The sequence below is a fragment of the Brugia malayi genome (genome assembly GCF_000002995.4).
Source record: "Brugia malayi strain FR3 genome assembly, contig: Bm_v4_Chr3_scaffold_001, whole genome shotgun sequence".
NCBI lineage: Eukaryota > Metazoa > Nematoda > Chromadorea > Rhabditida > Onchocercidae > Brugia > Brugia malayi.
The window spans coordinates 1,965,238-1,984,705 of NW_025062477.1; the positions used below are offsets into that span (position 1 = coordinate 1,965,238).

Below are 19,468 nucleotides of genomic sequence, written 5' to 3' on the forward strand. Positions count from 1 at the left end.
GTGGTGCTTTCTTAATTGATATGTATATAACAATGCAACATTACAATATACTAATTGTGGTACCTCTGGCAACTCATAATTCATGGTTTTTTTGGTAATTCATGGTACTTCTTGTAATAATTTTTAATCTATTAGCTATGATATTTATGAAGCATTTTAAATATTCTCTGCAATAATTATGAGTCTTTTTTTTTTTAAAAAAATACCAATTGATAACAATATTTATTATTGTAAATATATAAATGCTACTTTTTAGTTGATAATAATTATCTTATCATTAGCATTAACATATTAGTGACAAAGCCAGGAGTAAATATATATGCATTCTAACAAAGAATAATATTTAATGATATCAAAAATGAATTATGCTAAAATAAAATTGATTTACATCACAATGATTTTATATAATCCATAATCCAAAATATTTTAGCAGTTTATTTCATTGCAAAAATTCGTTTAAATTTGTAACTTCATTTTTTTTTTTTTTTATTTATGCAACATATTGAGCAAAACCTTTGGTAACAAATTAAAAAACGAATATATGAGTTTTAGTTACATTATTCTTATCACTACATTATCATTGTCTGATAAGAATGTAAAGTGAAGTACATTATATATTATGCAAATTGAACTGTTTTTTTTTTTTTTTTAATTTAATAATTTGCAGCTAAAATCATTCAGAGTTTCAAATGATAGTCATTTTTTTATTTTGTTTATCTAAACTTATCCTAAGTTACAAAAAAGTTATCAAAATAAATTTAAATATGAAATGAAATTTGTTGATTGCTATTATATCATACAAATCATATCGTTGATTATCGATCTAATCGACCTATTAAATCAGACAAATATATCTGTTGGATTAATAGGATAAGGCACTGTAGCAAATGATCATATCAATCAATGGCGATTAATATCACCGGTTGATTGATTGATTGATTGATTAGATTAGACATTATTTTGGAATTGATAAGTTATCACATAAAAAGCTCATATGATAAATTACTTTTTTATCACAAATTAATGAAATAGAATTGCAATTTAGGGAAAATTAAACGATGGCAAAATTTTTCCTTTCCTTTACTTTAATCAATCACTTATATAATTAACTTACATAATTAATTTGATAATATAATTAGTAATTAGTTCTTACCATATCAATGCGTCATTGATTATCATTTTGATAACACCTTTTTTCCAATAATTTAGTCTACAAGATAAGTAATCTGATAATAACTAGTAGCATCAGGCAATTTCTTCATCGAGCATAACATGCCGTCATTATCATTATCACTATCATTCTCGATATCATCATCACCTTTATTATCATCATCGTCATTAGCTTCATTACCATTTTTGATTTCATTGTTTACAATATCCGAATTTAGACAGTTGCAAAGATACGTCAAACTGTTTAATATATCTGTAAAAATTTACAGATAAATTTGAAAATTTGTAAAAGACTTCAAAATATTTTAAAAAGGAAAAATGTAAATAGAAAATTTGATAAAACAGAGGAGGGAAATAAAAATAGAAAAAAAAAATGGTATCAATTATATCAAATATAATATATCATAAAGATTCTCCAATAAAATTATGTTCAAAAGTAATAAAACTGTTTTTTTTCTTTTGAGTAGTCAAATAATTAGTAAACTTTAATTAGTCAAAAAAATTTTATTCCATTGTAGAGATTTAACTGATTAGACAAATCCAATCAAAAAGAAAAAAAAAAACATCATAGTATAAATTAATTAATTACTTAATTGCTTCCGATAATGAACTTAGCAATTAAACAATGAATATCATTTTTTTTTTTTTGCTCTTGCTTTTTTTTCAAAATTTGGCTGAAAAATTCTTTAATGAAATTTGAAATACTTGGACTTTTGTGTTTTGAAAAAAGCACGAGGCGGTAATTGCTTAATTAAATTAATTAAGATTACCATGAAAGAAATCGTCATCATTTGTACTGGCGCATATTGTAAGTGGAAGAAATGGGCGGAAAACAACGTCACATAAGTCAATTAAAATGAGTGATATTCGAGCTGCCCGTAAGAAACGATTAATTTCACGGACCGAATTTGGGAAAAGTGTTGGCGTGAATAATAGCAAAGCATCTGTAATCATTATTCTATGGTCAATTAAAGATTTTAATAAAAAATATTTTGAAAAAAAATATATTCCTTAAAAAAAAAAAAACAATTTATTGATTTTTCTAAAATTCAAAATGTTAGTATTATGAAATAAAACAAATGCCATAAATTCCGTTCAAATGTTATATATTTCATGAAAATAAGCAGAAAAAGGCAAAATAATCTTTAATTGCTATTTGTTTATAAAATAAAATAATTTCAACAAATTTAAAAATTTCATTTTATGACATTTGCAAAAAATTTTTATAACAGTAATATTCTGAGATTTAAAATTAAAAAAGAAAAAGTAATAATAATAGTAATTAAGTGATCAATAAATAAATATTTTAGACTATCAAACATTTTAAGTTGTTAAAATAGCAAAGAGATGGTGAAAAAAATGTTTTTTTGAAAAATAAATTTTTGTTCTGCTATTCTATTATTGTACTACCACTATTATAATTATAGTTATAATTATTATAAATGCAATAATAATAATAACTATTATTGCTATCTGTTATCATTATCATTTATCAAATAATTGGTTATTATTATTATTATTATTATTATTACCAATTATTGTCATTAATAATAATTTTCAATTATTGCCAATTGTTATCACTAACTATCATCAATTGTTGTTATCAGTTATTTTCAACTATAATTGTTGTTCATTATTTTATCACATGGCAAATCCATCTTTGAAGAAATACAAACAAAAGCCATATGATAAAATTATGATTGTAAGGCAAACATAGAAAGATACTGAAAAATTTTTAAAAATGAAAATTTTAAAAATAAAATAATTTCAAGAGAAATTTCAAAGTATATTTTATAACGTTTGTAAAAATTTTCACGTGGTTACACCATATGCTTCCGAATGAAATGATAAAAGAAAGGTTGATAATAATAAAGAAAATATTTGCTTTCTTTTATGAGAATTATTTTCAAAATATTTCAGTACTGTAAACATTTCAGAGAATATGACCTAATTTATGGTACTTTATTGTTGCAGAAAAACTTCATAATGTGATATGTATGAAATTAATGGCTGCTTTGCAATATAAAATTAAATTTTTCAAATCAACCTGAAATAAATTATTGTCTTTATCTCATTTCTTTTTCGATTTTTCAACTTTTATTTGTTTACTTTTATTAAGCCATTAAAATTTCAAGAAACTTTTGTATTTAATCTTACAATAAATTTCAAATATATGTTTTCAATTTTTTATTTTTACCTGTATATGCATCTGTTGTTGAGCCAGCTGATTGTTGGATCAAATTTTTGAGTGATCGGCAAATCAGATAAGTGAATTGACGTAGAAAATATGGCAATTGTAGGATTAAACTGAATATACAAAGCTTTTTTTTCAAAAAAAAAAAAAAAAAAAAAAACAAAATAATGAAAAAGTAAGATTAACTTTTTGACATTTTCAGTAACAATTATTATAAACAATAACAAAAAATAAAAATATCAAAGATATCAAAAAAAAAAAAAAATTAATATTAAGAATTGTGATAAATATGGAAAATGAACAGAACGAAATTAATATATAGTTAAAAGATAATTAAATAATTAGCTAATAAAGTTAATCGATATTTTAATTTATTGAAAAATTTGTGCTTCAATAATAATTTATTTACATACAAATTTTATCTAACTAATTTTTCTACTTGTTCGTTTTTAAATTTTACTTTCTCATATGATAAGACAACAGATTTTAATGCTATTAGCACTAACATTTAATTAATTATTTTTAATATTAAAAATTTTATTTTCTGATGATTTTTTTAATTAAAAATTTCTTTCTAAATCACTTAATTAACTAATCCGAGCATTCATTTAAAGAAATGAAAAGTATTAAACTGTCCAAAAATTTTGAAAAAAGAAAAAGAAAAAATAAAACATAAAATACTGAAGAATTTAAACAAATTTTCACATTAAAATACTAAAAAAAATTTTTTTTTTTTCTAGTATCTAATCGGAAAATTTAAATGATGAACTGGTTGAAAATATCTAATGATATCAATATCTAATGATCGAAAATTTAAAATCGAAAAAAAAATCCAATACCTAATAATCAAAAATTTAAAACGTTATAGTAATTTCAAATAATATAGCATTTTTTCAAAAAAAAAAAAAAAAAGAAACTTTTCTTAAATTTCGAAAAATTTCAATTAATTTATTTGTTTCGTCTTTTTTACATTTATTAATTTTGCATATTTGCTGTTGGAATTTTGCTTATTATTCACAAGCAATTATCAAAAATCCTTAATTGTCTTTTTTATTTTCAATAGTTCAAATTTTTTTTTTTACAATCAACAAAAAAAGCAAAAAAAAAAAAAAAAAAAAAAATTTGAATTTTGTTCGAAATTCAATGACACGTACCCATTTACGTATACAAGTGCTGTCTGAAGTGATGATCCAAGTGAAACAGATAAAAATTCCTCCCATCGATCATCAAATATACCACACGGAAAATTATTTAGTATCTCCTATAAAGACAATGAAATAGTAATAATAATTCAAAAATAATAATAAAAGAATTAAAAAGCAGAACGAAATATTAAAATGAACAATAAAATTTAATCGTAATTTTGAAATAATAAAAACTTGAAATAATTTTCAACAACATAATCGTTTCAATATCATTTTTAAAATAATTAATCTAATTTTATAACCCATTTATAGCAAATCATTATTTGAATAGGGGAAATACTTTATCTTTGTTTGGAAATAAAAAGTTTCGAATTCATTTACAAAATATGCATTTCAATTTCATATATTATATTTAATTATTAAGTAAAGATTTTCTAAGTTTTCTTTTTTTTTTTTTGGCATTTATGACGACAATAATTACAAAACAGCTAAAATAATCAATATATATAGTTGAATTCATTAATTCATTCATTAAATTAAGACATATCAAAACAAAAACTCATTTCCTTTTTTCTCACTCTATGAATATTGCATAATTTTTTAAAAAGAAATTAATATAAATTTAATTTAAAAAAAAAAAAAAAAAAAGAAAATTATTCACAAAAAAAGAAATAATAACCTTCAAAGTAGTAATAATTACGTTAGCATCAATGTATGCTAATTCATTCTTTACATATTGCTTTCGTTTTAATTTCATAAGTAATTTTTGCACTTCTGTAATTAATTAATTAAGTATTATATTGAAAAGAACAAATAGACAAAAATATAATATACAAAATTTTATAGTATATTTAACAAAAAAAAGTAATAATAATAATAATACAAAAACTATTATAGCTATAAAATAATTATAATTTCTAATTTCTTTCATTGAATCATTTCATTTCTAATCTAAAACAAATAATTGCTAATTATTTTGAAATACAAAAAAGAAAAAAAAAGTGGAAAATATTTTCAATGTTTAAAAACTGTAATGAAATTGAAACTAATTATGCCAATGTTTAATTCTAAAAAATTAATTTTTCATTTCTAACTTTCATTTTTTTCTTTTTCTTTTTTTTTTTGAAAGTCTTCATTTCTCGTCTTTTTTTTCAAATTTCAAAAATCAGAGATTATACCAGGTGTGTCGGTATATCGTAGTCCAAGACGTCGTCGCATTTTCGGATCAACTTTCAGGTCACAAATCATGGCCAAAAAATACTGAAATTTAAAACTATTTTTAAGAAAAGTTTTTAAGAGAAATTAAAACAGTACTAATATTATTTTATTCTTGAGCCAAACTAAATTCGGAATGTTTTATGTAACAAAATTTAAAGATATTTATTTTTTTTAATTAGCTTTAAATTTATTGTCATTTCTTATTGGTTTTTTTTAAAGAATTAATATTGCATCTAATACATTCTGCTCAATGTTACAATTTCTTAAATCTTTCAAAGTATGAAAAAAAGTATCTAAGTTTAATTTTTCAAATTTTTCAACAAACAAACAAACAAACAAACATGATAAAGTTAAGATCGGTAAATATCAAAATCAATGCAACATGCAGCCAAATCTCTCAGCAAAAGTTAATGCTATCGTAATAATAATTTTGATTATCATTTATAATTTAAATTGACTGTATCATAATTATCATGATTAATATTATTATCATGAACCAAACCTCGAGAGTTGATTGAGCAATAATTTTATTAGGCGACATTTTGTGACATATTTGTGATTTAGTTGTCGTACAATACTCTTGTTTGTCATATTCATTGTAATTATTATTGATTGTAGAATAATTTAGAAAAGTTGCATTAAGATCAAACATAAGTTGCATTGATGAAGTTAACTTTTCATTCTACAAAAATGAAATTTTATTGATTAATTGGAAAATTAAAATAAGACTTTCTCTGATATTTATCAAGAATTATAAAACTATTTTATGATTTCATTGATTTATTTCAATTTTTAATGAGTATTAAAATATGATTTTGAAAATTTTTATCAAATATTTTCGAAAATTCATCAATTTTAGGTCAAATATTATGATCATATATACATATCCTTCAAATAAAACGATAAAATTGGGTTTGTTTAAATGACATCTCTCTTATTTACAACATTAATCTTATCAATTTCAACTGATACAAAATGGGTTCACAATTTTGGATAATTTCCTAAAATTATATTAAACAAAGTAATTTCATTTTGATTGCATTTACATAATTTTTTATAAAATTTGATGAACATTTACTAAATTATTTCTAACAAAAATTCTACTATCCTAAAATTTGTTCTTTTATTTATTTCTTATTTCAATAGTCATTTAAATGTTTTAATTATATTTCAAAAAAAAAAAAAACCAAACAACAAGCGAACAAAAAAAGAAACATCCTGATAAGTTTTGATAAGTCAATCAAACAAAAAATAGTGTCATATCAGTGCATTTCTTGAATTTTAAAATTTCTAACCATAAATAATTATATATAAAAAAGAAAAAACAATGCGATTTATATTTCAATCTTTCGAAAAAAATTTTTTTTTTGATTAGAAATTTTTAGTATTCATAATAATAAACCAAGCAAATTTCAATATTTTAAAAATTTCATATTCAAATTTCAACATGTAATACAAATTTTACAATCTCAAAGTTTTAAAATATTCTTTAAATACAAAAAAAAAAAAGAATAAACTTTCTAAAGTAATAGTTTGAGTATTGAAAAAAAGAAATTCCTATAAATTTCAAAATTTTTTCCAGTTATTGCTTATAATGAAATATTAGAAATGAACTTAAATAATTTATTAAAGAATATTAGCACATTTGTCTTTCTTTTTGCTTTTTTATTTATTACTAAAATGAAATCATATTTGAAATTGGAATTTTTATTTGAAATGATTTATCAGAGTACAGAAATGAAATAATTTTCTTCGTTTCTTTTTTTTTTTTTTTTTGATTTCATTCCACTTTAATGAATAAAATATTTTGCAAAGGAAAAAATGTGAAAATGTTATTAGCAAGAAAAAAACAAAAAAAAAAAAGACAAATATAAATTTTAATTATTCATTTACTATTAATGTAATCTTTGTAATTGATTTACAGTAATAATAATAATAATAATAATAATAATAATAATAATAATAATAATAATAATAATAATAAACAATAGCTTTCATAATTAGTGATATTTATAATTGCAATACTGTATTTCTTCATGGATTTTCAAATGTTATTTGCAAAGAAAATAAAACGAAAAATTGACACATAATTATGCTAAAGTGGAAATTAAAAAAATAGAGAAAACAAAAGTTGAAATTTTAAGTTGAAAAATGGTGGTTTTACCTGCAAATTGTTGTGATTACAAAAAATTTGACATGAATTATGTTGCAAAAAGAAAAACAATAGTTAGCTACCTGTATTTTAGGTCGCATTCTTATTCTTTTATTACTCTTGAGAAAAATTTATTTCAGAAACAATTATTGATGTTTTTTATAGGTGATAAATTGTTTTTTCTTGCTATGCAATTTTCTAAAATATAAAATTTTTAATACAATTAAATTTTTAGTCAAAAAAAAAAAAAGTTGAAATGATTAAGAAAATGATAACGATAATCTTTTTTTTTTCTATTCAACAAATTTTAGTAAATTAATTCAACAGTAAAATTCATATGATAATGGTCATATGATTAAAATGATAATTATTGTTTGTGTTATTGAAATGGTATTGATAGTAACAATAATAATCATATTCATTTATATTATTGGAGTAGTAATAATGATAATAGCAATGATAACGATCATAATGTGTTATTAGACAGTGATAACAATGGTAATAATAAGTGCCTGTATTATTATTATTATTACTGATAATGATAATGAATGTTTGTATTATTGAAATAGTAAGAATGATAGTAATTATAAGGAATAAATGGAAGAAATATAAGGAGAAGAAATGGAAAATAAATTTTATCATTGGAATGAATGAGATAAGAAGAACAAGTTTTGTAAAATTAAGCTAATTATGAGAGAGAGGGAGAGAGAGGGAGAGGGAGAGAGAGAGAGAATTAACAAAAACTAACAAAATGAATAACCATTGTAGCACACACTTTCTTCCAATAAATATTCAATTAATGACTGATACCTGACCGATTACAATCACACTATCATCCACCGATCGGTGACGATAGTACCTGTAGCAATGATATTTGATACTGTGCGTAATAATGAGAACAATAATTATTACTACTACTACTACTGCTACTGCTGTTGCTGTTACAATTAATATTTCAACAATTATCAATCGTCTTAGCAACAATTATATTAGAATTGTTTATGAAAATCTTTATACGATTATTATCCATCAATAATAATTTCATTATTAATCTATAAAATTAATAAATTCCAGTTTAAGACAATCATATGATTTTCTGATTTGTAACATTAATGAATTCCGGTTTAAGAATAACTTTACAATTTATAATGCTGCTTTATAGAAAAAAAATATGATACCTTTTATTTTATTTTTTAACATTCGCTATTGAAATCCGACTTGAAATAATCATACATTCTCTGATAATAATAATCACTATAATTGAGTAATATGACATTACTATATCTTTATTTCATTTAATTTCAATACTGGAGAGCAAATTAATAAATGTTATATTATAAGCATAGTTGTAAGAATTTTTATAGTATTCATTTATAACAAATACATTCTTTATTATTCATTAAAGAAAAGAAAAAAAAAATGTTTTTTGTTTTCAAAATTTTAAAATATTTTAAATTTAGAATGGAAATAGTTTAGACTGCGAATGAAAAATGATTATTGATCATATTTATAAATGCTTATATGAAATAAATTTAATTTATGTTGCTAAATTGAAAAATTCTAATAACATGCATCAATACTGTAAGTGTAAACAGAAGAAAGGAAGAAAAATCGAAATGGCAGCAAATAGAAGAAAAAAATAAAATAAAATATTGAAACAATAGATCAGAACCATGCCAATCATCTTTTTCATTTTTTTGCTTATTTACTTCATAAAATAAAAGATTTATCCACTTCAGCATTTTTTTTTTTTCTTTTGAATTATTCACTTTATTATTCAAATCATTCATTTGCCATGGTCATAGATGATGCAACTATAAGTAAACATATTGTTTCCTTTACTTCTTGTTGATGCTTTTGTATAATTGATACTTAAGGATGAATATTTAGCTAAAGAAGAAAAGAGATAAAACCATTTATTATTATTTATGATTGACTGATTCTGATTACTTAAATTATTAATAAATGCAAATTAATGGCAATCATTTGGGAAATATGCGATTAATTGACTGTCTCATTCCGCTTCTTATCTTATCACACTATTCGATTACTCAAAATATTTGCACACCATAGGTGTACTACGTACATATCATAAAGCACCACCCGGTCAAATTTATCAAACAATTACGTTAGAAACTAGCTTCAACTTTTAATAAATCATCTTATCTCTTGTTTTCATATTCTTTATCATTTCTGTTAATTGTCCACTTTACTATTTATCGATAGCTTTCCATGTTGAGCAAATGGTAACATTCAGCTGAAAGGTTGAATTTAAATATTTTACAAATAGTCAATCAACACTTTGCCAAAACTATAACCTACAGAGGTGAAAATTTGAAAGATTTGTAATAATATACTATGCAATGAGCAGTATCGTTTATTTCAGTACCAAAAATTCAAATTAGGAGAAATAATAGGCAACATTTGTATCAGTGCATTAAATTTAATAATTCCTATTTCTTCTTTCATTTAACTAGGCTTTTTCCATGACTTGAAAGTTTTACAGATTTAAGGTAAATCATCCGTATGAATCAGTAATATTACGGAAATTAACTTCCAAAACTTCATTAAATATTCCAAGTTTCGGGATATCCAAATCAATAATAATAAAATTTTCTGACGCTTAACTGAAAAATCTGATCCTTGTATTTCAGGAGAAAATTCTGATAGTAAAATCAAAACAGTACCAATGAAAAAAATTACAGTAAAAGGGAAGGATAATGATTACATTCCGTAAACTAATCTCGTTCCCATGTAATCCATTTTCTGAAATGCGTATGCATGTATCTATGACAGTGTTGCAGTTGCAATCAAACTAATACCATTTGAAGTATGTCACAATGAAACAAATCATAATCCAGTACAATTATACCAATTATACATCAGTAAGAAAGTGACGAGTGTTACAATTATATCATTAATGTAAAAAGAAAAACACACATAAAATTAAATTTGCCCATGTGCATACAAATTTAAAAACCATGAATTTTGCAATTTTCCTCCTTGACAATTCCAACTCTGCAAAGAAAATCCTTAATATGTTGCCTTTGATCACCGGTAAGCTGGATTACTTCACCATATTCCGGATGATCAACTGTAGTTCCATTACAGTTATATTCCTGGAAATTCGCTAATTAAATCCTAGAAAATATAACTATGTATGCATATCAAGCTTTTCCATTTACACTGCATATCCATCAGCAGCAATCTGCTTGATCAAATTAGGATCTTTTTTTTTTTCAAATAACTAAAACTCTTAGTTCATCAAATAATTTAAATAATTTTACTAGTCAAAAACAACCATGATATCATCTTTGAATCCAACTTCACATTTATCGCAAAAGTTCCATAAAAAGTAAATTTAGGGAAAATTTTCCGAAGAAATTCATTAAAGAAAGTAATTATTAAATTTTTATTAACACTTATAAGCTGAAACATTAGCTTATACAATGTCTGGATCAATTATTAATCATCCCTCATATTCAGTACCACTCTAATAATTAATATTTACTTGGAAATTTAAAATATTGCCTCTGTGCAAATAAAAGCATAAGTTAAAAAAAGGAAGACAAAAAAAGGGAAAAAAATAACCGAAACTCCTATGTATTTTCTATTTTATAAAGAGCAGCATCTAATGTTCTGTGAAATATGAAATACTGCAAAAAAAGAAAGTAGAGGTGTAGTAAGTTGTGACATTTAGAAAAAAAATAAGGAAAAAAAGAACAAAAAATATTACCACATAGTATCCATAAAATGGTCATAAGTACTAAATTTCAATTTTAATTTAAATATCACATCAATTATTAGCTAACAGTTTGGATCAACAAACTTGCTGTTCGTTTAAAATATCAAATGTAGACTACTTTAGAATGACTTGCATTTAAATTTAAATGATTTTAAGAAGACGGAAATATCCAGAAAAATAATCATTTGAACTGGACATTGAAAATGGTGAAACAGAACAGTACTATCGACAAACAACCACAATGTAATGATCTTGACGAATAGAAGAAAGAAAATGAGCATGGAAAAAATGAGCACAGATTTTAAAACCTAACGAAGTGATTGAATACTGCACCTTCCGATAGATTTTGTCATAGAATATGAGATAATGAGCTTTTTTCACTAAATCAAGATTCGTATCAACCCATAACTTCGGATCATTATGAAAACGATCAGCCTGATCCACATGACCCATACGACGGGTAAAATCAGGTGAACAATCAAGTGCTGTCACTGTTACATTTAAACCATGAAAATAACTATATTGTGGTAAGGAGAAACAAGGCATTAAATGAACCAATTCAAAATGTTGTTCCTTTGGAAAACGTAATTTCGCATCCTCAATAATCCAATATGTTGCAGAAAAAGGACCAACTTGATGAAATAAACCGAAGTATAGTGCCAAAGATATATTAACGACAAGCAATAATGGAATCCAGAAAATATAATATTTTTTCATCCTATACGATACCCTGGTTTGGAAAAAAAAACCAGCGAAAAGACATAATAGCGGTATTATAGGTAACAAAAACCGATGTTCCTTATGAGCAATGAAACTATGAATTGTGATATATAGTGCAGGAACACAGAAGAAAACAAACGGGATGGAATGGTTTCGTATAGCAACAACCATACCCCATAATATAGGAACCAGGTGTACTGCTAGCACAGCAGGTAAGCCTTGCGATAGAAACCAGTGCCAAGGATGTGACCCAAAATGACTACTTCCACCTTCTAAAACATTGAAACGAATGAAATTCCATATTGTAAATGTCAACTTTCCATAAGCAACAGAATCCAAAATAGTGGCAAGAAATAGAACTGGAAGGCATGATGATAAGCAAGTATAAAATAATTCCATTGACGAATTCGTTCGCCAGAAATGCCATAGGCCAAAAGGAATCCAAATTAGGATAGCAGTGGGTCTGATTAAAATGGTTAGGAAACCAACAGAAATATAAGGCCAATAAGATTTCTTTAGATCATCTTCAGATAATGGATACCACTGAAGGGCGAATATTGTTAATATCGTTTCTAATGTATTTGAAAGAGTACGTGGAGCACAATACCATACAAACCAACATGATGAATAACTTAGAAGAGCATATTTTGCTCCATTAGATGATAGAATTCGTTTGGCAAGTTTATAGTAACAATAATCTGAAAGTGCGAATAATAACGCATGTAATACACGAGGACTTTGAATAATAAATAAATTTGAATCAATGACAAATTTATGACCCAAGAAATATAATAGAGAAATCATAAATGGATGCAAAACGGAACGAAGTGAAGCCATCCATTCCCAGGATAAATATCCGGTACCATACACAGCCCAATGAGCTATTTCCACACTTTGAAAAAGTTCATCCGGTACAAAATATGTCCGAACCAAAAAGACATTTATAATGCGAAACGCAATCAAAGCGTATAGGAGAATGGATTTTGCTGGCATGATATTTCGTTTCGGTATATGATTCTCAGTCACTGCAAAATTCCTTCTTTGGTCGATATTTCACGTCTGTTCATAGGAAATAATTTTAGGATTAATCAAATTTCAGAATTAACAATATTTAATCAGCCGATGCTGGCTGCATGTCTCTTGTATATATTTCAGGATAAATGCAAAGTAAAATTATACAGAGCAAAATTCAGGAAGAAACTAAATGATATATAAAAACATATAATGTAAAACAGAATTGAGATAAATATCCTCTGATAATCAAACAGTGATATAAGCCAAGATTCCGGAGCATTGAAAATATAACAATTAGTAACAGAAATGAGAATTATATAGGTCTCATAGTTTTGAAAAGAGTGACAGGATGATAAAATCTACTGGAAATATTAAAAGGATACTAAACCCAAATATATTCAGAATCTGAAACTAACAATCATCCAAATTTACTGGTACTATAGAAAACCCGCAATAGCTTAAATAGATGTCCAGATTGCTACATGACACAAGTGTCATATTCTGTCATATTTTTGTCAAGGAATATTTTTATGAAAGAGAAGAAAAAAAAAAAAAAAAACAAAACTACCTTCTTTAAATAGCGAACAATCTTCTTTAAATCATATTCAGGTGCAATTCCTTGAACAGTTGTGATCGTTTTACGTCCAGTTCGCTGCTGAATACGAATATGACAGAAACCTTGGCGGGTACCTTCTTCGTCTTCTAGCTGCTCAAAAGCATCTATAAAAATGCATTTAACGAAGCTACAGAGATTAGAAAGTAATGCAAGAAAGTGTTAGATTTACTTCTATCAAACGAAACGTCTAAATCATAAATTTGTTACATCAGAACACTTTATCCATTCATTTTTAACATGTTTATTAGCTCTTTATAGGAGGTTCATTAACAAAGTTACAAAAAACTTGATCTTTAATTATTTATTTATTTAATATTCGAACCAAAGAAATTAAATCAGGTCTCTAGAAAAAATCCATACCTTTAGGTTTATTCAGATTTTGAATTGATGAAGAAGCAGCCATTCGCTCTCTCCTAAATTCCTAAAAAGTTAATAATTTTTCACCAAATCTAAAAAAAAAATTTGAAAAAGTCAAAACAAGGTATTACATCCTGGGATCTAATTCCATGCAATTCATTATATCAAATAGGTATAATAGCGCCCTATTATATATACTGCAAAGTGGTTTCACACTCGCATATAATTTTGACGAAAATTTTCTCATGTGTACCTAAACTGATTATAAATTAAAGTTAAACTAACTTATACTGTAAGTGGTACTATTCTTCCGCTTCAAGTTGATACTTCGAGAATCTGGAATTAAATTCAAAACCTGAAAATCAAATCTACTTTATTTTCAATTTTATCAGATAGAGTAAATGATCGTTAATCAGTAGTGATTTTCAGTACAGATGTCTTAACAATCAGATTAAGTATCGTTACAAAACTCAAGAACAGATTATCTGGATTTTGTAGTAATTTATGATGCAGTATGATGATAAATTAACAGTGAAAACTACGAATTTGTAGGAAACATTCCCGAATTACTAAGAATACTAGGAAAGAAAAACCACACTATTCATCTATTTTCACTTGTCTACCACATCATAATCTTTCATCATTCTATCATTTCTCTACCGCTTCTTCAGCTCTCTCAATATTTTTCATCCATTCCTACACCACACCATGCTCTTTCATCAATTCCACCAAACACTATTCCTCCTTCACTATCACTATCTATAAACAATTATCTCATCTCCTTCTCAATCTTCAACCCTCATACTATCTCACTCCCACTCAGCGTTTGCAAACAGCCCATCGATTTACAAACACAAGAAAAAGAGTCGTCCATATTTTACGCCTTTATGTTTTAGTCCCAAATGTAACAAGTTTTGGATCATGAAATAAGGACGCGTGAAAATGAAGATTGTTGTTAAGGGAAAGGAAATTTAAGTAATATGAATGTCAATGAGATTCTAAAGTTAATAATTAATAATTTTAAAATACTAATATATTAGCAATAATAAATTATGCAAATCAAATTCCAATGAAATCAAAAATGCCAATAAATTTATGCGTAATTGTATTCCAAATTTAATTAACTGTTTGTTAAAAGTTTCGGTTTAATAAAAAATTCTCGTTCATTGCCTTTTCTTCCTCAAATTTTTTCTGTATTATAACAAAACAAAGTGCTATCTTTAGCATTTCTTTGTCTCAATTAATCAGCCATTCACAATAAAACTGTAAAATGTCTTGTGGAAATTAAAATTGGTGTGGAATAACTACAAGAAATATGAATAATCATAGTGTAATGCTGTATTGCAGTAGTTCTCGTCTATTTCCTTTTCTTCTAAATTGCAGTAATTTATCGTAATGTTAAGTGGTTTATTGTAATGAAATTTGAAATTTAAGGCTATTGAAAGCAAATTTAAATCTGATATTATTAATTATGAAATTTCAGTTTAATATTACTTTTGTTTCTTCTTAAATTTTAGCCTTCCATTTTCAGCCATTTAAGCTTCAATATGTCAAATAATTGAATAATTTCATTTCCAGTATAATTTTGGGTTTTTTCAAGTATTAGGAATATTTTATCAACACGAGTTATATCAGCCGATAATACATAGGTAATCGTGAAGTATTAGAAAAGTGCAAAATATTATGCTGTAAGTTTTATATTTTCTTAAAAAAGAAACAACAAATAATGTAAACAAAATTTTGAGAATTAAAAGAAAACAAAATGAGGAACAAAGTGAAATACAAGAAGCAAAAAAAAAAATCAGCAATATTGAGGTAAATAAACAACCTTTTCATATTTCAACCAAAAAATTTACAATAAAATATAAGATTTAGTTAAAATTTTGGACCAATAAATTCTCATCAAGTAGTTTGGCTTATTATAAGGATAAAGTAGATAAATAAAAGAATAAAACATTAATAATAATATGATTTTAAAACTTAATCATATATTAGTATTATTAAATAATGTGGAACAGAATTCGATACTTGAAATATTTTCAAAAAATAAAAATTGCTAGAAAAATGAATGATTTAATTTCTTTCTAATTTAAAGTAAAATATATCACTTGAAAATAATACACTGACTATTGCTGTCAACTATTATCCAATAATCAGCATCATTGGAATCATGACCATTATTATTATTATCGTTATCATTATCATTATGATTGTTATTATGATAATAATAATAATAATTATTATTATCATTATTATTATTATTGTTATTACTGTTATTGTGATTATTATTATTATTATTATGATTATTATTATGGACAAACCATCCACCAATATTGTCACTCATGATCATTATCAGTTATCACAGCTTTCATCACTATCACCATTCATTATCGACAGCATTGTTATCATTGATTGCTGATTACTATTAGTATTATTATTATTATTTATTATAAAACATAGAAAATATGATCGGCAGTGTTAATAGAAAGTTTTTTATTGCTGGAAAGTCGAATATAATTGAAACCATCCAATAGCCTACATCCAATAAAACGCATCATATCAATCCATGCTTCCATGCAAGCTGGATCGATGTCAACCTCTAAAAGGTCCGCCACCGCACACACCACTTGGCTACAAAATAATCGCACCGTCCCTTCATTAAAATATTCTGCCTATAAATTTTCTTTTAAGTTTTCTGTTAAAAAATTTTGATAAAATCAAAGAAAATTAAGTAGCAAAATATGGAAAAAAATTTTTTCCCAGCAATCAATTAGAACTGAAAGTTTTATAACTTTTTGTAAAAAATAATTGATTTGGAAAAGATGAAAGTTTTTTTTTTTAATGAACAAGTTGGTTTAATTGCAAAAAAAAAAAAAAAACTTAAAATAAATAATTTATGCAATAAAAGGAGTTAAACAGGTTTACAAGCATATAAAAATGAATTATTAAAATTCCTTAAGAAATTTTAAGTTTAGAAAAAAACTGTACTGCAAATTTATAATGCCGTTGTCCATAGCGAAAAACTGCTGGTGCAATTTCTGTTTCAAGTTCATTATCATGACGTACCTATTTTAATAATATATGAAAAATGTTATCCTAAAATATTCATTTAAAAGTTAATTTTTATTTCAAGTGAATTATTACGTCAATATGTTAAATACAAATTAAATATGTATTTCATTTTACTAATTAATCTTAATTTTTTGAAATCTAAGCTATAAAAATAATCTTGAAGAAAAATTATGCAAAATTTAACTGCAAGTGCTATTAAATTGGTGAACAATCGCATTTGTCGAAAAATGGAATGTTCCCTAGGTATTGAATCGAGCAAGTCGTACTCCTCCACATGAAAAGCACGTTTCAGTAATGGATTATGCTCAAAAACTCGTCGATAAACAAAAAATCCAAAATTTTGCTCATTAACTTCCAATTTTGCACTTATCGTTTGCCAAGATTGTCGAATTAATTCTTGCTGCTAAAAAATTTCTTAAATAAACAAAGATTTAAAAAAAAAAATGGTGATAAAACAAAAGTAATTGAACTATTGAAATGTTCCACTAATTTTTACACCTAAAATTTCTGTTAAAATTTTTAAAAGAAATTTTTTTTTAAAAACTTTACACAAGAAAGAAGTGTTATATAATGCATTTAATTTAATAGTTGTAATTATTGGAAAAAAAAAAGCATTAGTTTTTCTTTTTTTTTTTTTACGATTTATTATATTAAGTTAATTTTAATTAGGGAAAAGGAAGAAAAGCAAATTTTTATTGCAAAATTATATAAAATAATACGCTAAAAAGAAATGAAATCATTTAAAAACAAAAAAAAAGAAAAATGAAACATTTTTCTATTAGAGAATATAAAAAAAAGGAAAGAATTACTAACAATTTCTGAAAGTATACTTTCCTCTGAAGGCATTGAACGGAACGAATATGTTTTCAGTTGTTTTAGGGGTGACATTGATCGTGAAGGATCTTTAAATGGTTTCATTGTCACCTCAACATCCGATACTTGGCCAGTTTCAAAGCTTCGCATCGTTAAGCTGCCATGTGTACTGATAAATTTTAGTCGCTTTTCATTTTGTTCCATTGTTTTTGCTTTATTTCTCGACAAAAATTTAATCTTAAATTTTTAGTGCTATATAATTTTTCAAATTGTAATTTGTAATTGAAGTTATAACAAAGATTACATCTATACATATATTAACTAAGAAAATTTTGTAATAGATAATGCGTAATTAGAAGAGAAATTTGAAGTAATTAACCAAAAAAAAAAAAAAAAAATTCAAAAGAAAAAGAATTAGCTTTTTCGAGAAGTAATTTAAATTAAAAAATTAAAGAAATACTAAAGCAATCGAATAATGAAAAATTTCAATATTTGCTAATATTTGGCGCAGAAAAAAAAAATCGTCAATAATTTAAATTGAACTAAAAAAAAAAAAAACAAACTCTTCGTTCATTACTTGGTCCCGGTAAATCACGATGACGTTGAGCCATGCTTGTATTACTCAATTGTTGATATTTGATACTTCCAATATTATCACTTAATACTGCTGGTGGTGCAGTAGCATTTTCAATTGATATTACACTAAGCTTATCACCAACAAATGCTTTATGATTGTGATAACAATTCTGAAATATATATATAAGTAAGGAGAAAATTAAATGATATCTATGATAACACATTTATATATATATATATTTTAATTTAGAATCATTTAAGAATTAAATCTAAAGCTTTTTTTTTTTTTTAAAAGACATCTATTACATATTTTAAAATTTAATATTAACTAGGATTTTCAAAAAAGAAATTCCTTATTCTTCTTTTTTTCCCATTTTCCTTACTTTTGAAGCTTTTAATCACCAAGGCAACGTGATATATAGCTAAAAAGTATGTTTGAGAAAGATTTTTTAACGTAATGTAAATAAGTGAATCGTAAAAAATGTCATCAAACTTAATAAAATAATATCGATGAAATATTCTTATCAGATAAAATACACTTATTGCATCTTTTTCTGCATTCATCATTCATTAGTTTGATTGATATAATAGAAAAAAAGTAAGTTTAAATGAAGTTATCTCAGAGTTGCATTTTTCTTGATGTAATTCTCTAAAAAAAAGAAAAAAAAAAAACATA

At 24.6% G+C, this 19,468-nt stretch overlaps 3 protein-coding genes across 3 annotated transcripts; all 3 read right to left on the bottom strand.

Moving 5' to 3' along the window:
• Positions 1-1,205: 1,205 nt before the first annotated feature.
• Positions 1,206-6,388, bottom strand: Bm7817 (Uncharacterized protein; the record flags this gene model as incomplete). Its single annotated transcript, XM_043079722.1, has 7 exons — positions 1,206-1,423; positions 1,941-2,114; positions 3,368-3,477; positions 4,519-4,625; positions 5,189-5,283; positions 5,688-5,769; positions 6,230-6,388. 7 exons carry the CDS (start codon positions 6,386-6,388, stop codon positions 1,206-1,208), a joined length of 945 nt encoding a protein of 314 aa, XP_042935656.1.
• A 4,463-nt stretch (positions 6,389-10,851) lies between these two features.
• On the bottom strand, positions 10,852-14,377 carry Bma-eif-1 (Plasmid Maintenance Protein containing protein; the record flags this gene model as incomplete). The annotated part of the gene is made up of 5 exons (XM_001892371.2): positions 10,852-10,998; positions 11,958-13,369; positions 13,775-13,859; positions 13,927-14,078; positions 14,335-14,377. 5 exons carry the CDS (start codon positions 14,375-14,377, stop codon positions 10,852-10,854), a joined length of 1,839 nt encoding a protein of 612 aa, XP_001892406.2.
• A 2,401-nt stretch (positions 14,378-16,778) lies between these two features.
• Bma-glb-23 (Uncharacterized protein) lies at positions 16,779-18,827 on the bottom strand (the record flags this gene model as incomplete). Its single annotated transcript, XM_001892370.2, has 5 exons — positions 16,779-17,003; positions 17,320-17,397; positions 17,588-17,806; positions 18,217-18,453; positions 18,780-18,827. 5 exons carry the CDS (start codon positions 18,825-18,827, stop codon positions 16,779-16,781), a joined length of 807 nt encoding a protein of 268 aa, XP_001892405.2.
• Positions 18,828-19,468: the final 641 nt, after the last annotated feature.